Source organism: Pan troglodytes, chromosome X (assembly GCF_028858775.2).
Source record: "Pan troglodytes isolate AG18354 chromosome X, NHGRI_mPanTro3-v2.0_pri, whole genome shotgun sequence".
NCBI classification, from domain to species: Eukaryota; Metazoa; Chordata; class Mammalia; order Primates; family Hominidae; genus Pan; species Pan troglodytes.
In genome coordinates, this window is record NC_072421.2 from 53,442,632 (window position 1) to 53,462,367 (window position 19,736).

Here is a 19,736-nt window from a genome sequence, read left to right on the forward strand (position 1 = left end):
AGAGAATCGCTTGAACCTGGGAGGCAGAGGTTGCAGTGAGCCGAGCTTGTGCCACTGCACACCAGCCCAGGCCACAGTGTGAGACTCTATCTCAAAAAAAAAAAAAAGAACTGTGTGGGGGTGCACATTAAACAAGTTTGGCCAGCAGTTGACTGTTGTTAAAACTGGTGATGGCTATATGAGGGAGCACTGTAGTATTTTACTTTTGCATATAAAATTTTCCATAATAAAAATCTAAAAATAACAACAAAAAAATAAACTTGAAGTGGTTCCCACTGGCCAAGGATGAACAATGTGAGCATCAAGAAGAAAAATGGGGGCCAGGCGCGGTGGCTCACACCTGTAATTCCAGCACTTTGGGAGGCTGAGGCGGGTGGGTTACGAGGTCAGTAGATCGATACCATCCTGGCTAACACGATGAAACCCCGTCTCTACTAAAAATACAAAAAATTAGCTGGACGTGATGGTGGGTGCCTGTAGTCCCAGCTACTTGGGAGCTTGAGGCAGGAGAATGACGTGAACCCGGGAGGCAGAGCTTGCAGTGAGCTGAGATCACGCCACTGAACTCCAGACTCCGTCTCAAAAAAAAAAAAAAAAAAAAAAAAAAAGAAAAAGAAAAAGAAAAAAAAAGAAGAAAAATGGGGCCAGGTGTGGTGGCTCATGCCTGTAATCCTAGCACTTTAGGAGGCCAAGGCAGGGGGATCACATGAGGTCAGGAGTTCAAGACCAGCCTGGCCAACATGGCAGAACCCCGTCTCTACTAAAAATAAAAAAAATTATCTGGGCATGGTGGCGCATGCCTGTAATCCCAGCTACTCAGGACGCTGAGATAGGAGAATCACTTGAACCCAGGAGGCAAGAGGCTGCAGTGAGCTGAGATCATGCCCCTGAACTCCAGCTTGGGTGACAGAGTGAGACTCCGTCTCAAACAAAAACAAAGAAAAATGGGCCAGGTGCAGAGGCTCACACCTGTAATCCCAACACTTCAGGAGGCTGAAACAGGAGGATCACTTGAGGCCAGAAGTTCGAGACCAGCCTAGGCAACACAGTGAGACCTTGTCTCCACGTTAAAAAAAAAAAAAGAGAAGAAGAAAATGACTCCAACAGATTGAAACATAAAAGACATCTAAACATTGAAGTTTCTTTTTTGAGACAGGTTCTCCCTGTCACCCAGGCTACAGTGCACTGGTGTGATCTAGGTTCAGTGCAGCCTCAACCTCCCAGGATCAAGTGATCTTCCTGCCTCAGCCTCCTGAGTAGCTGGGACTACAGGTACATGCCATCACACCCAGCTAATTTTTAAAAATTAGCTCTTGGGCTCAAGCAATCCTCCTGCCTTGGACTCCCAAAGTGCTGGGATTACAGGCATGAGTCACTGCACCTGGCCAACATTTATTTATTTTTTTATTTTTTGAGACAGGGTCTTGAACTATTGACATTTTGGGTCAGGTAATTCGTTGCTGTAGGGATTGTCCTGAGCACAGTAGGATGTTTAGCAGCATCCCTGGTGTCTACCCACTAGATGCCAGTAGTAACCCCCCTACCCCAGTTACGACAAGTAGGCGTGACAAGAGTATCTCCAGCCATTGTCATATGTCCCCTGGGGGAACAAAATATCTACCCTCTCAATGAGAACCACTCCTATAAAAGATAAGGACTTAAAAAAAAATAGTAATACCACTATTACACTTAAAAATATTAACAATTTCCACGGCCGGGCACAGTGGCTCACACCTGTAATCCCAGCACTTTGGGAGGCTGAGGTGGGCAGATCATGAGGTCAGGAGATCGAGACCATCCTGAATAACACGGTGAAACCCCGTCTCTACTAAAAATACAAAAAAAATTAGCCGGGCGTGGTGGCAGGTGCCTGTAGTCCCAGCTACGTGGGAGGCTGAGGAAGGAGAATCGAGTGAACCTGGGAGGCAGAGCTTGCAGTGAGCCGAGACCACGCCACTGCACTCCAGCCTGGGTGACAGAGCGAGACTGTCTCAAAAAAAAAAAAAACAAAAAACAAAAAAACAAATTTCCCAGTCTGGATTTGGTTAACTACATCCCTGTGCATTTTTTTTTGAGACGGAGTTTTGCTCTTGTCACCCAGGTTGGAGTGCAATGGCACAATCTCGGCTCACTGCAACCTCAGCCTCCTGGGTTCAGGCGATTCTGCCTCAGCCTTCTGAGTAGCTGGGATTACAGGTATGCACCACCATGCCCGGCTAATTTTTGTATTTTTAGTAGAGACGGGGTTTCACCATGTTGGCCAGGCTAGTCTCAAACTCCTGACTTCAGGTGATCCACCTGCCTCAGCCTCTCAAAGTGCTGGGATTACAGGCGTGAGCCACCGCGCCCGACCCTCAAGTGCTTTTTTAACATTCCTCTGGCACCAGTGTTTCTGATAGTGTTCCCAAAGTGCTGAGATTACAGGCATGAGCCACTGTGCCCAGCCCTAAATATCTATTGAATTCTGGTTTTTGTTTCCACTGTCTCTAATGCAGGACACTTTCATCTCACACAGCCAACTACAGGAGCCTCCTAAATAGTTTATGATGTGTTTCAATCATCATTATATTCAGGAGGATTGGATATAGAAGCTTGATCAGATCCACGTTTGTTTTTTGGCAAGAATACTTCATAGCTAATGTTGAACACTGGTCAATGTTAACATTACAAAGAAAGTGAGAACTGACATCAGGTGTCTACTGATGTGATGCAGAAGGAAGTTCACAAGTACACAACACCACCTATGATATATTCTTGCCAAAAAAAGAACTTGAATCCAATCAAACCCTAGATTTACCTACCAGTTTATAGGAAATACAAGGAATAGAAAAAACATGTTCAGTAACATCAAGGGGACATAATCAGCCAAATCTAGAATGCAGACAATTCTATAGTACCAACGACCCAGTTCCTTCCATAGATAAATACGAAGGAAAAAAATAAAATAAAAATGAAGAAGAAAATGTTATAGACTAGCAGAGACCAATTTTAACATGTGGACCTTACTGGAATATTGATCTAAACACATAAACTGCAAAAAAAATAAAATAAAAAATATTATGGGACTTTCATGGAAATCTAAACATTTACTGATTAGATGATATTGTGGAGTTATTGTTAAATATTTTCAGATATAATATTATGGTTGTTTTTCTTAAAAGTTCTCATATTCTAGAGATACATGCTGAGGTAATTATGGATGGAGTAATGTCTAGTTTTCTTTAAAATACTCCAATGGGGGGTATAAAAAATAAGATTGCTTAACTGTTGAAGCTGAGTGCCTGAGGTTCATTATTATCATTCTCTTTACTTCCATATGCTTGAAATTTTCCATAAGTTAAAAAAATCAAATCCTCCTGAATATAATGATGATTGAAACACATCATAAACTATTTAGGAGGCTCCTGTAGTTGGCTATGTGAGATGAAAGTGGCCTGCATTAGACAGTGGAAACAAAAACCAGAATTCAATAGATATTTAGGGCCGGGCACAGTGGCTCACACCTGTAATCTCAGCACTTTGGGAGGCCAAGGTAGGCAGATCACCTGAGGTCAGGAGTTCAAGACCAGCCTGACCAACATGGTGGAACCCCTCCTCTACTAAAAATTAGCTGGGCATGATGGCGGGCACCTGTAATCTCAGCTACTTGGGAGGCTGAGGCAGGAGAATCGCTTGAACCTGGGAGGCAGAGGTTGCAGCAGTGAGTCGAGATCATGCCACTGCACTCCAGCCTGGGCAACAAGAGTGAAACTCCGTCTCAAAAAAAGAGATATTTAGGAGGCAGAATCCATAGGGCTTGGTGCTTGGTAATTAATTGATTATGTAAAGTGAAAGAGGGAGAAGTCAAGGATGAGGCTCAAATTTCTGGCTGAGCATGTGAGTGGCACTGAGGAGATGGGTAAATATGGGGAGGAAGGCTAGGGTTTGAGGTACCTGTGGGACCTAGCATAGAGATTGCAGCGGAAGCCACGGAAGTAAAGTGATACCCAGGATGAAAGAATGCCAAGTGAGGAGGAAAGAGCCCTGAGGAACACCTGAGGTCAATCTGTTCACTGTACTGAAGTCTCTTCTCTGTGTGGACCTAGGCTTAGCTTAGTTATATACACACATGGAAGGGGAAGACTGATAGCAGGCAAGGGCAGGAGCAACTCGGGGTATGGGGTAGGGAATGTGCATATGTCTGTTTGAATATATGAGGGGGAGATCCTGCCTCACAACTGAATCCTCCCACCCTTGCCAGCTTTCCCCTCTTTCCAGCCATGGTCTTCACAGAGCCCCCAGATGGGCTGACCTCCTCTCTGGACAACTAGGAAGACAGTCCCACTCCCACCCAACCCCCACCCCCACCACACCCCTGTGGTTGATCCTCACCTTCAGATCCTCACACAGATCACCGTAGTCAATCTCAATGAGGGCCTCCCGTGCATAGATACTGGAAATTCTCTGTGAACCACTCACTGAGTCCTCCCCCTGGGAGCTACCCTGCAATGGCAACGGAGAGTCAAGTGGAGCAGACTGGCCATGAGAGTGCACCTCTATAGGGAGCTCCTTTGCAGCCTTCAATCTTTGAGAAAGCACCTTGCTAGAAAGCACCATGGCAGAAGGAACAGAGGCTTTGCAGGCAGAATGACTCAAGTTCAAAATTGAGCTCTATGGCCAGGTGCAGTGGCTTGCGCCTATAATCCCAGCACTTTGGGAGGCCAAGGCAGGTGAATCACTTCAGGTCAGGAGTTTGAGACCAGCCTGGCCAACATAGTGAAACTCTGTCTCTACTAAAAACACAAAAATTAGCCAGGAGTGGTGGTGCATGCCTGTAATCCCAGCTACGTGGGAGACTGAGGCACAAGAATCACTTGAAACTGGGAGGCGAAGGCTGCAGTGAGCCAAGATCACGCCACTGCACTTCAGCCTGGGTGACAAAACAAGACTCTGTCTCAAAAAATAAAAATAAAAATAAATAAAAAAAATTTGAGGTCTACACTTACTAACATTGTGATTTTGGGCAAGTCACATTCTCAGATCCTGAGTCTCTTCACCTGTAATGTGGGGATAATGCCTGTCTGGCAGGTCTGTGGTTAGGATTGGGGTAATTATGTCACATGCTACCATGATGCCCAGAACATTTCTGGTATTCAAAATATTTTACTGAATTAAACTGAAATGCCATTTGGAAAGTGAGGAGGGAGAAAGATACATGGGACTGAGATATATAACCAGGTCTAAGACAAGATATTAATATATGCAAACCTCCTCTCAGTTAACATTTCCCATCCCCTTGCTACAAATCTTTGCTTCCACTGCTCCTCTTTGGCTAGTATCTCTGGTTTTCCTATAACTAAACTTCCTCACCTCTGCATTGCTGATGTCCCTTACCTAACCCTCTCCTGGCCAATCTTCCTCACTGCAGCTAAGCTATCACCCTCAGGTCCCCTAGCTTTCTGTTTTCCTTTGCTCTTGGCTAATGTCCCTCAATTCCCACTCCTACCAATTTCTGTCACCTGCTGGAGCTAATATAGCTCAGGTCCCTAAGGTTAATGAATTACTTCATTCTTTCCTGGCTCAACTCTCTCACCACCCACTCACTGGCTTGCAGCTTTACTCCCAATTCAACTTCTCTCTCACACCAAAGCCATTATTACCTTTCGCCTCACCTGCCTTCACCACTGCACCTTGCCTCATTTCTCCTGCATCCCTTTTCATGTCCCTTCACCATCTGCCCACCATCTTTCTCTCTCTCACTGCCCTTCCTGGTCACTTTCACTCCCCATCCCTGGTTAATGATGTTCATCGCCCACTCCCACCACCAGCCACAATACTCACCTCTTCCTGACTAATATCATCCATGGTGCCTTTTGACAGTGGCAACTTAATGTCCTGCATCTTACAGGCCTGTAGCAAGTTGTGACGGTCACTGCGCTTCTGTTCAAGCTTGGTCTCAATGGCTGTCACCTCCTTCTGTAAATGGGTCATTTCCCTAAAAAAGGTCCAGGGGCTAGGTGAGACCCAAATCTGGCAGGCTGCCTGCTCTATCTACGTCCTCCCACCCCAGGCCTGAACCCACTCACTTGTTGGCACCCCCGAGTTTCTTACGAATCTCCTCCATCTCATGATTCTTGTCATTCACTTCCGACTTCTTGGCCAGATGCTGATTCTTCAGGTCTTGTAGCTGAGCCATGGTCTCATCTATGATCTTCATGTGTCTTTGCTCCTCCTGGTCCCAGCAGTGGGAACAGGACAATAGGTGAAGACTTTCCCCATCTTACCCTGGGATATTCTCCTGCTCCCACCCTTCCTACTAGGCAGTTTATTGGAGTTACTCGTCAATGAGCTTTGCTTTCACACCCCCATCACCCCTCAGCCTCCTATCTTTTTTAAATTTGGTTGTCCTCTCCCACACACCCCAATTTTACAAGTTATCTAATATATGTAGAAAAGTATAGAGAAAGTATTAAGTGGGGAATCACTCACAATCTCATCAGCTAGATAATCAATTAACATTCTAGCACATTTTTTCAGCATTTGATTTACAGACAGTTTTACATAGTTGAGACTAGACTGTAATTAAAACTCTGTATTCTGACTTAATGTTATATTTGAGCATTTTTTTCTACATCAAAACTTTGTCATGTGCAGTATGGTAACATTTGTTGTTGTTGTTGTTTTTTTTTTAAACCCACACAAACAATACTGTGCATTTTCTATGAATACACATATGTAAATGTACAAGTATTTAAGTAAATCCTTAAAGGGTCTGGAAGAATCACCTCTGGCAAGACGAAGGGGACTAGGATGAAGAGTGGTCAGCCAAAGGGGATTATAGCCTTATGTATAATGTTCTGATTTTTACAAAGGAAAATTTTTGTTTTCATTTTGATCTTAAGTCACATAAAGGGGGCCTGGTGGAGTGGCTTACACTTGTGATTCCAGCACTTTGGGAAGCCAAGGTGGGCAGATTGCTTGAGCCCAGGAGTTCGAGACCAGCCTGGACAATAAGGCAAAACCCCGTCTCTACAAAAAATACAAAAATTAGCTGGGTGTGGTGGCACACGCCTGTGGTCCCAGCTACTTGAGAGGTTGAGGCGGGAGGATCATTTGAGCCTGGGAGGCGGAGGTTGCAGTCAGCTGAGATCGTGCCTCTGCACTCTAAACTGGGCGACAGGGCGAGACCTTGTCTCAAAAAAAAATAATAATAATCACATAAAGGGGACATATCTGCAACTTACTCCCAAATGGCTCATAAAAAATAATAAGCATATATATAGAGAGAGAATGCAAAAGATAATGCGGCAACATGTTGATGACCGATGAATCTTGGTGATGGGTAAATAGGAGTTCTTTGTACTATTCCTTGCAATTTTTTGCAAAGTTGAAAATTATTTCAAAATAAAAAGTAAAAAAATTACATATATGTAATATCCCAAATCATCTAGGTATCTAACTTGTCTTGCCTCAGGATTTTACTGCCCAAGCTACAACTGCATTTAAGATTTCAGACACCAGGCCGGGCGTGGTGGCTCACACCTGTAATCCCAGCACTTTGGGAGGCAGAGGTGGGCGGATCACTTGAGGCCAGGAGTTCCAGACCAGCCTGGCGAACACTGTGAAACCCCATCTCTACTAAAAATACAAAAAATTAGCCAGGCGTGATGGCGGGTGCCTGTAATTCCAGCTACTCGGGAGGCAGAGGCAGGAGTTATCGCTTGAACCTGGAAGGCAGAGGCTGCAGTGAGCCAAGTACTATTGCACTCTAGCCTAGGAAACAAGATCAAAACTGAGTCTCAAAAAAAAAAAAAAAAAAAAAAGATTTCAGACACTAAAGAGGACTACTTTAATCATCAGGGGTTAATGATGAAAACACAGAAACAAGCGACAAACATAGGCAGACATAAGTCAAACAATAAGTTCAAACCAAGAGAAGGCCAAATCACCTCAGGAGGGAATGCTGTAAGGAACAAAGGCTTCATAGTAGTTTAAAGAGAAAGGGTGTGAGAAAATTGAGTCATCACACAATACATGGTGGCACAGGCATGCTAAACTCAAAAGAACTGAGCTGTAGCAGTCAGTAGCACAGTCACACTGTGAAGTGACTAGGTTTCAGCAAAACATCATCATTTGTTGCACTGAATTTACATGGTCAATCTAAATTTTACTCATTTTGTTAGTATTTAATTTTTAACTTTGTCTTAGCATTTGATTAAGTGTTCTAAGTATATATATTTATATATACTTAAGTAACATCACGGATTTAAGGCAACACTGGCAATCTTAGGGACTATTTTTCCTTTAAAAAGGGTCTGTGTATTACTAAAGTTTGAAGACACTACATAAATAATGTTACAAACGTAGCATGATTTGCTAAATTCCCACTTTCCAAGGGGCACTGAGTAGTTTCCAATTTGGAACTATAAATAATGCTTGTTATAAACATCAAAGTGTTTGCATAAAGCTTTGCCAGCATTTTGGATGATCTCCTCAGGTACTACTGAGTTACAGAATATAAATGCATTGTGAAGCTTCTTGAAGGATGGTGCCACATTACATAAGAATACTGGTCTCCTGGCCAGGCACGGTGTCTCATGCTTGTAATCCCAGCACTTTGGGAGGCCGAGGCAGGTGGATCATGAGGTCAGGAGTTCGAGACCAGCCTGGCCAATATGGTGATACCCCGTCTCTACTAAAAATACAAAAATTAGCTGGGCGTGGTGGCAGGCACCTGTAGTCCCAGCTGCTTGGGAGGCTGAGGCAGGAGAATGGCATGAACCCGGGAGGTGGAGGTTGCAGTGAGCTAAGATAGTGCCACTGCACTCCAGCCTGGGCAACAGAGCAAGACTCCATCTCAAAAAAAGAAAAAAAGAATACTGGTCTCCTATACCATGGCTGGTATTGAGCATTGTGTCTTCTGTTTTTACATTTTCCACGATGTGCTACAAAATACATTGTATCTAATTGTTGCTTTAATTTGCGTTTCTTTAGTAAGACTAAATTATTTGTATGTGTTTAGGGACTATTTGAAAGTCTTCTTGAACTGTTTGTGACATTTATCCATTTTTCCCGTTTAGGTCTTGGTATTTTTCTTATTGATTTAGATGAGAAATTTCTAAGTTGTGGACATTATCCTTCTGTCTGTCGTATTTCTTCCCATTTTTCCTCCCAGTTATTAGTCTGTCTTTTAATTCTTTCCTTCCTTACCTTTTTGAGCTTTTCTATCTCATTTTCATCTTTTTTCACTGTCTGCTCCCACATGTGTACTTTATCTTGGTCCTCCTTCAGTTGGTTCTTTTCAAAATCCAACTGAATGCCCAAGCGAGTCTTCTGATTCTCAAACTCCAAACTGTGTATAAAGGTGGGGGGAGAATCACTCATAATCTCATCAGCCAGAGATAACCAATGTACAAAATCCAACTATGGGAAGAAAGGGAAACTAGACCCAGGGCTCAGGGACCCAGAGTTACTGATTTTCAGTCACAACTTGCTTCATCCATCCATATGCACATAAAACGGTCCCCTGAAGCTGAAGAACTAAGCTCCTCAGCCTAGCCCTGTGGACATGGCATAAGGCAGGGAAGATTCGGCCAAACCTTATTTATCCCCCTTTAAACAATGAAGACCCCAGCGCCCTCCAAGTTCCTACAAGGAGGCATAAAAGAGTCCATCTGATTCCACCAGCTATGGTAATTCCTATTAGGCTTCTACGTACTTTACATACATTATCTCTAATCCTCTAATCAACAGCTCTGCAAGTAGGCATTATTATCCTAATTTTACAAATGAGGAAAACTTAGGCCAAGAGGTAAAAGACCTTGCCCAAGGCCACACAGCTAGTAAATGGCACATGTGAGACTGAAACCCAGATTTAACACCAAAACCCGGGCTCTTTCTAGTATACCACCACTGCAACATAATGTAGTGGATTAAGACTGGCATCTCAACTCTGCCACTTACTAGTAATGTGAATTCAGGCAAGTTGGTTATACTCTCCAGACCTGTTTCCCCATCTGCAAAATGAACATAATAATAGTACCTACCTCAGGGTTATTGGGAGATTTTTAAATGAGTTAATATGTATAAAGTCCTTAGAACCACACCGGGTCCACGATAACTACTCAATCAATTTTAGTTACCATTATCACCAGGTATATTGACTGTACTCAGCTTACTTTTGTCCAAGGGCTTCAACTACAGCATCCCAACTTCTGCCCCAAGGTCCCAGAACCTCTTAAAGGGCAGAACTTGGATAGTACAAAAACATGGAGAAAATACTGGATTCCTGCTATTGTCCTCCTCTCCATCTCTTCAGAAACTCAAGAATATGCAACCAGCATACACAGGCACTGGCAGGCCAGGCAGGACTAACTTCCAATTGCCCTCTCCAACTCCCAATATGGTGTGACAGATGTTGCCAGATGTCAATGCTAGCAGCTTAAACCTATTAGCCACTATAATCCAAATGAAATATAACTAACTCTATAATTTTGAGCTATGCAATTTTATATCCAATCTCCTAAGTATGACTCATAAAGGCCTCTGTGATCCGGCCCCTGCTGACCTCTCCACCACTCCCCACCTTCTTCCTGACCCTGCTTTTATGCTCCAGACATTAAAAACTACTTAGTATCCAGAACAAGGCATGCTCTCTCACACCTCCAAGCATGCTGTTCTCTCTGCCTGGAATTCACTTTTTCTGTCGCTGCCTGGCTGGCTAAATCCTACTCACTCTTCAGGTCTCCAGTCATCACTCCCTGTTTTGTAAAACCTTTCCTGACGGTTCTGAGCAGGTTCCTAGTTTCTATTACGCTTTGTTGGGTTCCTCCCCTTTTAGACTTTAGGTGCAGAAGCAAGTTAATCATATCCCACAGTTCATAACACACTTATCATCACTGCCTGGGCAAGACCCTTCCCTTGTCCTCTTTGTTTCAATCCCCAATTTCCATTCCCATTACCTTCCCTACTGTGAACATGCACCACAAAGTGACATACACACATGCATTCCTTAAAAATGCATATCCTTGTAAAATGTCTTAGTTCTAAAATTTACACAAATCTACTGTGTTACAAATTTTATTCTTTTTTCTGGTCAATACCAGGTTTATAAGTTATCCATTACTGCCCACAAATCTAGTTCTTGCTGTGAACTCCCACACAGTATTCCAGTCTATATATTCATTTGACTTATGCTCCCCAAGTAATGGCCATCTACATTGCCACCAATGTTCCACTACTACAAGTTATGCCAAGATGAATGACACTGAATGTGTATCTCTTTGGGACCCTATGGCAAGACTCTCTCAGGGATATATACCCATAGGCTTTATATATGTGTATATATATACATTATATATATACACATATATTTTTTTCACATACTACACAGGACATCTATAGATTTCCACCTAATACTGTCAGACTTTTAAATTTGCATTTCTCTGATTAAGAGGTTAGACCTCAATTCCTATGGTCATTAGCCACTTGAACTTCTCTTTCCATGAAAGCCTATCTATATTCTTTGCCACTTTTTTTTTTTTTTTTTACTTTTTTCATTGCATTGGGTATCATAAGTACTTAGCCACATTTCTATTGGGTTTCTTGTCATTGTTTTTTATTTTTCCTGTTGTTGATTTGCAGTTCCTTGAAAATTTCTTCAGTATTTTGCATCTACCTTAATTACACCATTGATCACACTGTCCTCAAATTGATGTTTCCCCCAGTACTCTATATGTTTCCTGAGGAAAGAAATAGAGTCTGATTCAATTCTATATCCCTTGAGACTGGCTTGAAGTAGGACAGCAATGAATATTTACTGTATGGGCAAAGGGCTAAACTGCTAACTGAAGCCCAGGGTACAAGGGATGACCTCCTTCAGCAAAGACTGTGTTGTGTTCATCTGTCTTACCTCCATCTCCCTTGTCCCCCTTCCAATACCTAGCACAAGACAACCTGGCACAAGGTAGGTACTCAACAAAGGTTTGTTGAATGAATGAATCAACTAAAGTGAGGAAAAATGAGAAGATTATTTTGACTATTGTTTCAACCAAGAATTTCATCTCCCGCCTCCCTCCACCTCACATTGCCCATTATGATAATAACAACAAAAGCTACTATTTCTTGCTCTTAGTAGATGATATGTAAGCTGCTAAATACCTTTTAAAAAGGTTAAAAAAAAAAAAAAAGCCAGGCGGGGGTTGGGGCCAGGCGTGGTGGCTCATCCTGTAATCCCAGCACTTTGGGAGGCCAAGGCTGGTGGATCACGAGGTCAGGAGTTCGAGATCAGTCTGGCCAGCATGGTGAAACCCCATCTCTACTAATACGAAAAATTAGCCGGGCATGGTGGCGTGCACTTATAGTCCCAGCGACTCAGGAGGCTAAGGCAGGAGAATTGCATGAACACGGGAGCCCGGAAGGTGGAGAATGCAGTGAGCCGAGATCATGCCACTGCACTCCAGCCTGGGAGACAGAGCAAGACTCTGTCTCAAAAAAAAAAAAAAGGGCCGGCAATATGGCTCACACCTATAATCCTAGCACTTTGGGAGGCTGAGGCAGGAGGATCACTTGAGCCCAGGAGATCAAGACGAGCCTGGGCAATGTGGAAAAACCCCATCTCTACAATAACAACAACAACAACAACAAAAAAAAAACAAAAAAAGAAAAATTAGCCGGGCGTGGTGGCAAACATCTGTAGTCCTAGCTACTCAGGAGGCTGAGGTGGGAGGACCACCTGAGCCTGGGAAGGTCAAGATTGACACTGCACTCCAGTCTCGGAAACAGAGTGAGACCCTGTGTCAAAAAAAAAAAAAAAAAAAAGGTAAAACAGGTAATCTTAAAAAAAAAAAAAAAAAAAGATTATTTCACCTGATCCTCCCAACAATGCCATGAGATAGGTATCATTATACCATTTTGCAGATATTGCAGCTTACAGAAGTCAAGTCACTGCCAAAGATAACGAGTTGTGGAGCTGGGGTTGTAATCCAGGAATCCAGAAAATCAAGTTTAGAGTTGGCACTCTTAACCACTATAACTATGCCATACTGCCCTCCTGATTTCTGTTCTTTAAGGCCTACCTACATAAACTCACATAGTTCTAAGAGCTGACCCTTGCCTATGACAGTATCTGGTTTTCCAAGGATGTCAAGCTAGAGGCTCAAGGGCATGCCAATCTCTTCTACCAATCCTCCCACCTACCGCTTCTTGGCGATTTCATTCTGCCGTTTCACCTTTTCTTCCTCAAACTCCCGGATGTTGCGCACACCAATCTCCCGACAAAACTCTTCAAACACCTCATCCTCTACCTGAGAAGAGAAGCCAGGGAGGGCATCGGCCCTTTTAGTCTGTCCTGCTTCCAGTCCCAGTCCTGCCCTGACACACACGCTGGCATGGCCCACACCCTACCAACCTGGTTCATCTTCTCCTTCAAGTCTTTCATTTCCCTCTCTCGGCTCTGAATGATCCTCTTGATATCATTAATGCGAGGCCCAAAGTTGGCTAGCTCACTCTCCAGCTTGGATTTTTCCTACAGGCAATGGGTTGAGAGGACAAAGCAGACCAGGCTCCTTGGAGAAAAAGCTACCTTGACTGCATTGGCCCCACAGTCAGGAAGGGCTAGCTCTCCACAACTGAGAGAACCTGGCTTAGCACTACTGCCCTAGTCAAGCCTCCATGATGTTGCACTGAAGCCATCACATGGCTTCTTCCCTGGCATCCAGTTCAGCCAGCTTCAATCCACAGGGCTGGGCACACAGTAAACATCATTAGGTATAGGTCCCAGTCTTTGATCTACAACCCCTGGGGGCAGAGTTGTTTCAGAATTCAGTTTAGATTTTTTGAGTTTAGAAAAAGATATATAAATACACACACTACATATAAAACCTCTAGGGCGGTCTGGGGAAGTAGTCAGTAAAAAAAACAAAACAAAACACATTAATATACCTAGAACAGTCCCCCCCCCCCCCCGCCCACTACCACAAGCAGGGACTGAAATGCCCATAGCTCACTTTCAAAAATTTAAATTTGTTGAATGAATAAATTATGCTAACAATAGCACATAACATAAACTGAACACATGGTAGTCTTAAGCACTTTACATGTTAACTCATTCAATAATGACCCTATAAAGTAGGTATCATTTATTTATTTTGAGACAGAGTCTTGCTCTGTCACCCAGGCTGGAGTACAATGGCATGATCTCGGCTCACTGCAACCTCCACCTCCCGGGTTCAAGCAATTCTCCTGCCTCAGCCTCCCAAGTAGCTGGGATTACAGGCGCCTGCCACCACGCCCAGCTAATTTTTTGTATTTGTAGTAGAGACAGGTTTGGCCAGGCTGGTCTCCAACTCCTGACCTCAGGTGATCCACAGGTGATCCACCGTGCCCGGCCGAGTAGGTATCATCTTAACTCGCATTTCACAGATAAAGATGTGAAGGTTGACACCGAGAGGTGAAAATACTTGCCTAATGTCATACTCAAGGCAGAGCCAAGCTCTGAACCCCTGGCTGTCTGACTCTATGCTATACCTGACTCCCTGCGGCAGGCTGGGAGGAGACGGGGAAGTGAAACAAGTTCCCCACCTAGAGAAACCTAGGCCAGGAATGTGTGGATGGCCTTTGGAGAACAGGGCTGAAGGCCAGGCCCCACCTGCAGATTCAGGGCTAGATGTCGTGTCTTGGTCTGTTCTAGGTCACTCTGGGAGTACTTGAGCCGCATCTGCAGTCCATGGGCCTGAGACTGCACCTGACGCAGCTCTGCCTCTTTCCGTTTTGCCTTCATCTGCTCCTGAAGGGAACAAGAAAGAAGGGCTAGGTGGTAAGGTGGTGGCTGACCTAGGCTTAGGACTCCCACTGCTAAAAACAGCACTGCCTGTGGCTTACTTTCAGCTCCTCTGTCAAGCGCTCCTTCTTCTCTTTCAACTTGTCTACTGCTTTCTCATCCCAGCGCCGTGCCTTGGCCTTCAGGTCACTGGCCCCACCAGAGATCACTCCTGACTTCTGGAATAGGGTTCCATCCAGTGCCACTGTCTACACACAGCAGGGGGAAGAGAGAAGAGGGGGAGAAGCTGAACAAATGAATCTCCAGTACTGAGCCTGTCCAGCTCCAACCTGGGCAAGGGAATCCACACCTTGTGGCGCTGGTGGCCTCCAAAGGCAATGCGGCGGGCATCCTCCACGTTGTCACAGACAAGGGCATTGCCACAAGCATACTGCAGGGCCTTTTTGATATGAGGTGGCTCATAGCGAATCACATCAATCACTAGCTTGGCCCCCTTCAGCTCCCGGAGTTTCTCATCTGTAGGCTTCACCTGTGGGGAGAAGCTCAGTCAGTGGCAGAACACAAACACGGAGTACTAGAGGAGGGGCCCTTGAACACTGGCCTGACCCAATCCCCAACAAGCCTCACCTCCAGGTAGTCAAGAGGCAAGAAGGTCTCAGGCTCCCCACGCTGCTCCTTGATATACTGAATACAGTCCCGGCCTGTCTTCTCCGAGTCCACAATAATGGCATCCATGTTCTTGCCCAAAACCTTGGTTACAGCAATCTGATACTTCTTTTGTGTGGGCTGGCATAGGTCAATGAGGCGGCCGTACTGAGTAAAGTAGGAAGGGAAAACTGAAGTATGAAGCTTTTGGAAGCTGGCTCAGGAATCCTAATTCCCAGTATGGAAAGGGGGACAGACTAGAATCTATATCAGGAAGTGAATGCAACTGTATTGCCTAGTGGTTAAGATAACCCAATACCAAGCATGGTAGTGTGTGTTTGTAATCCTAGCTACTTGGGAGGTTGCAATGGGAGGACAGCTTAAGCCCAGGAGTTCAAGACCAGCCTGGGCAACATAATGAGACCCTGTCTCAAAACAAACAAAAAAGACAGCCCACTAGTTCTGTACCCATGCAACTCTACCCTATCTGAATGAGACTGTATGGACTGAGGAGGAGGCAATTGCAGACTAGCTTGCTGTGTGCACTCCAGATCAGCACAGTGGCCAATCCTAATGTCCCTTTGAAAGGTGGAAAAGTTTGGGTAAGAGAAGGGAGGTAAAGAAATGAATAAATGACTTATGTAATGAGGGAAACTCAGTATTACATTAACACCTCAAAAGAGGTTCAGAGCAAGAGATGATATTGTCTCTTAGCACAATTATCCCAGATGCCTGAAAGTATGAAGCTATGTTTGCCGAGAACACTCCTGGTTTTGGAACCTAACAAGATTGAATAGAAGCCTGCAAACCTGAATGGCCTCACCCTAGGAGACATTTTTACATGACATGATCATGGACTAGACTAATTATTAATTAATGACTCAGTGGGATTCTAGTAATGTGCCAGTATCTTTCTACTTTTTTTTGGAGACGGAGTCTCACTCTGTTGCCCACGCTGAAGTGCAGTGGCGCAATCTTGGCTCACTGCAACCTCCACCTCCCAGGTTCAAGTGATTCTCCTGCCTTAGCCTCCCGAGTAGCTGGCCCGCCACCATGCCCGGCTAATTTTTGTATTTTTAGTAGAGACGGGGTTTCACCATGTTGGCCAGGCTGATCTCAAACTCCTGACCTCCGATGATCTGCCCGCCTTGGCCTCCCAAAGTGCGAGGATTACAGGCGTGAGCTACCGCTCCCAGCATCTTTCTATTTATTACATGATTGTTCTGATGTAAGGGATCTGTGTTTGAAGATCAAAGTGGACTGTGGTTTTATGAAATATATATTTAGTCTTCTACCCGTGAGTTCCTGACACACAACTCCTAAAACCCTTAGAATCTCAGGAATGAGCAGTGTCTTTTGTATGTTAATGAGATGATTATGGCTGGAGGCCCATAGATAGCTTCTGGATAGGGGCTGGTTACCAGAAAGACCAAGGCAGGATTAGATTTGGGACTCTTAGCTCCACCCCCACAACCTTCAGGAGGGGAGAGGGGCTGAAGGTTGAACTGATCACCGATGGCTGATGATCTGATCAATCATGCCTACATAATGAAGCCCCTGTGTGGGGGTACCTGGAGGGTGGCTTGCCCAGATTGGGCATGGAAGCTTCACATCTCTTCTCCCATACCTTGCCTTATGCATCCATCTGGCTGTTCTCTGTATCCTTTGTAATATCCTTTATAATAAATGGGTAAACATTAAGTAAAACATTTTCCCGAGTTCTGTGAGCTGCACTAGTAAATTAATCGAACCCAGGGAGGGATTCTCGGGAACTGTAATTTATAGCAGGTCAGTCAGAACCACAAGTCACAACCTGAGACTTGCAATTGGCATCTGAAGTCTTGGACTGAGCCCCTAACCCACAGGATCTGATGCTATCTCCAGATAAATAGTGTCAGAGCTGAAGTGAATTATAGGTCACCCAGCTGGTGTCTGCTGGAGAACTGCTTGGTGTGTGAGGAAAAACCCCCACACTTCTGGTGTCAGAAGTGAAGTGTTGTGCTGGTTGTGAGAGTAGAAAAAACACTTTGGTTTTTTCCTATCTCACAGAAGAACACAGCCCCCATGCTATCAAGGAAAAGCCTATTCTGGCTCCCAAGCAATGACTTCAGGCAGTCGTGTCTGAATCCAGAATCATCTTTCTAAACCTCACATCTACCATTTTACAGACCACCACCACCCAGGCACTATGCCAAGTATCTTATATATATTATTTCAAATTCTCACAAGCACTTAGCAAAATAAATCTGGCTGGGCGTGGTGGCTCACGCCTGTAACCCTACCACTTTGGGAGGCCGAGGCGGGCAGATCACTTGAGGTCAGGAGTTTAAAACCAGCCTGGCCAACATGGTGAAACCCCGTCTCTACTAAAAATACAAAAAAATTAGTTGGGCATGGCGGCGGGCACCTGTAATCTCAGCTACTTGGGAGGCTGAGGCAGGAGAATCACTTGAGCCTAGGAGGCAGAGATTGCAGTAAGCCGAGGTTGTGCCACTGCACTCCAGCCTGGGCGACAGAGCGAGACTCCATCTCAAAATCAATCAATCAATCAATCAATCAATCTCTTCTACCAGTTCCCTTCCTGCAGCCTCCAAAACCAAGCCTGGTTCCCTAAGAACTATCAGATTAAGGGGGCAGGGACTGACTCTAATCATACTTATCTCCCCAGCAGTGTCTAGAGAAGTGATAGGGAAATATTAGTGGAACCAAACTAAGTTGAACCCAGGTATGGGATAATATTCAGGGAACCTGGGAACTCAGGATTTGGTGAAAGAGGCCAAAAGATCAAGAGATCTGATAAAGCTCAGGGTGTCCCTAAAAGCTACTGGGCCAGTTAATACATGCCAAGGGAGCCCATTTAGAAGACTGCACAGAGCTACTTCCTGGGAGAGTAATTCCAGCCCCATGGCCCCACCTGCTTCCAAAATCTTTCCTGGTTTTCCAATTCCCCTCCCAGAGGCATAGACATAGCAAGACAAAACCTTCAGAAAGACGCAATTGGTATGATGAAAAGAACATGATTGCCTAGTATGACAGGTTGAAAAATTAAAAAAAAAAAAAAAAAAAAGAACATGAGCTTAGGAGAACAAGTTGGGTTTGAACTGCAGTTCTTCCTCTTAGAAGCGGTGCTTTTTTAAACCTCTCCGAGCCTCATTTCCCCCAACAATAAAAATGGGATTGGCAACCCTGTCCTTATAGGGCTGCTGGGAAAATCGTGTGACAGTGAGTGTAAGTGCTCAGGAAATGAGTTCCCTCTCTGCTCTTACCACAGAGCCAGGGTAAAGGCGCTTGATGCTTTCCATTATCTCTGCCTTTCGCTGCTGGCGGCTGCTCTCCTGGCGGTCAATGCGGGCATCCCCTAGCTGCTCCATCACCTGGTTCAGCTCCTTATTGATTTCATCAATACGCCGCTTGGCCATCTCCACCTCCTCTGTCAGCTCCCCCTCTAGCTTCTTCTGCTCTTCTAGGGACTGCCTACAAAGTGAGGGCACACAGGAGTTACTCCTGCTGGTGAGAAAATACTCCTGGCTCAGAGAGCTCTGGGGGTCCTGCATGAAGAGGGGCATGTAGGTAGGGTCACAAGAACAGGCCTGGAAGTAAGGGGGACAGTTGCAGAGCTACATACTTGCTAGTGGTGATGTATTCCTCCAGTTTCTCAATCCGCTTCTGATTCTCTTCAATTTCCCGCAGCTTTTGCTTGATCTTGGCCTGGGAAACAAACATTCCATCATCAGGGGCTGCACGAGTTTACGCCAAGACCATGGGGGCTCTAGATCACACCCTTTATGTGCCCACTCATCCAAGAGCCGAACAGTCCAGGACAATCTGTCACTAATATAGGAGGCCTACTAAAAAGCAGACATAGATGGTGTTCAGTTTGATCTACTAACTAATGATGGGGGCCTCCCAGAGCTCCAGAACCTCTCATAGGTGTTCTACCCAGCCAAGGCATCTTCTTCACCAACCATGGAGGCTCAAATCAAGATAAAGCTTCACAGGCCTTTCTGTACCTCTGTTTCCTCATCTGCAAAATGTGGGTAATCTCCACTGCATAGGATACACATTAAGTGCTTAATATAGGGTTGTTATTAATATTAATGACTATCACATTCTTTTTAAAAATTTTTTATTATTTTTTAAAATTTGAGACAGGGTCTCACTGTGTTGCTCAGGCTGATCTCAAACTCCTGGCCTCAAGTGATCCACCACGCCTGGCCAACATTCTTTTAAATATTTAAAAGTGCTTAGCAGAATGCCTGAACACTGTACACTCCTGGGACACTATGACAACTTTCTATCATTGTTGTTATTACAATATTGATATCAGGGAGGC

The 19,736-nt window shown here is 44.6% G+C and overlaps 1 protein-coding gene across 6 annotated transcripts in view; it reads right to left on the bottom strand.

Annotated features, from left to right (window-relative positions):
• The window catches only part of SMC1A (structural maintenance of chromosomes 1A), a 44,777-nt gene that overhangs the window by 12,447 nt on the left and 12,594 nt on the right, over positions 1 to 19,736 (bottom strand). For 3 of the 6 annotated variants that reach the window (XM_063803994.1, XM_063803996.1, XM_063803997.1), the window contains 12 exons: positions 19,029 to 19,111; positions 18,670 to 18,877; positions 15,386 to 15,571; positions 15,108 to 15,287; positions 14,860 to 15,006; positions 14,627 to 14,764; positions 13,384 to 13,504; positions 13,177 to 13,279; positions 9,190 to 9,331; positions 6,066 to 6,211; positions 5,821 to 5,974; positions 4,372 to 4,482 (listed from right to left, as the gene is read on the bottom strand). In XM_063803994.1, coding sequence (XP_063660064.1) covers positions 4,372 to 4,482; positions 5,821 to 5,974; positions 6,066 to 6,211; positions 9,190 to 9,331; positions 13,177 to 13,279; positions 13,384 to 13,504; positions 14,627 to 14,764; positions 14,860 to 15,006; positions 15,108 to 15,287; positions 15,386 to 15,571; positions 18,670 to 18,877; positions 19,029 to 19,111 — 1,719 coding nt within the window. Of the gene's footprint in view, positions 1 to 4,371; positions 4,483 to 5,820; positions 5,975 to 6,065; positions 6,212 to 9,189; positions 9,332 to 13,176; positions 13,284 to 13,383; positions 13,505 to 14,626; positions 14,765 to 14,859; positions 15,007 to 15,107; positions 15,288 to 15,385; positions 15,572 to 18,669; positions 18,878 to 19,028; positions 19,112 to 19,736 lie in introns of all 6 variants that reach the window. The other 3 variants (XM_016943264.4, XM_016943267.4, XM_063803995.1) reach the window with 1 other exon arrangement.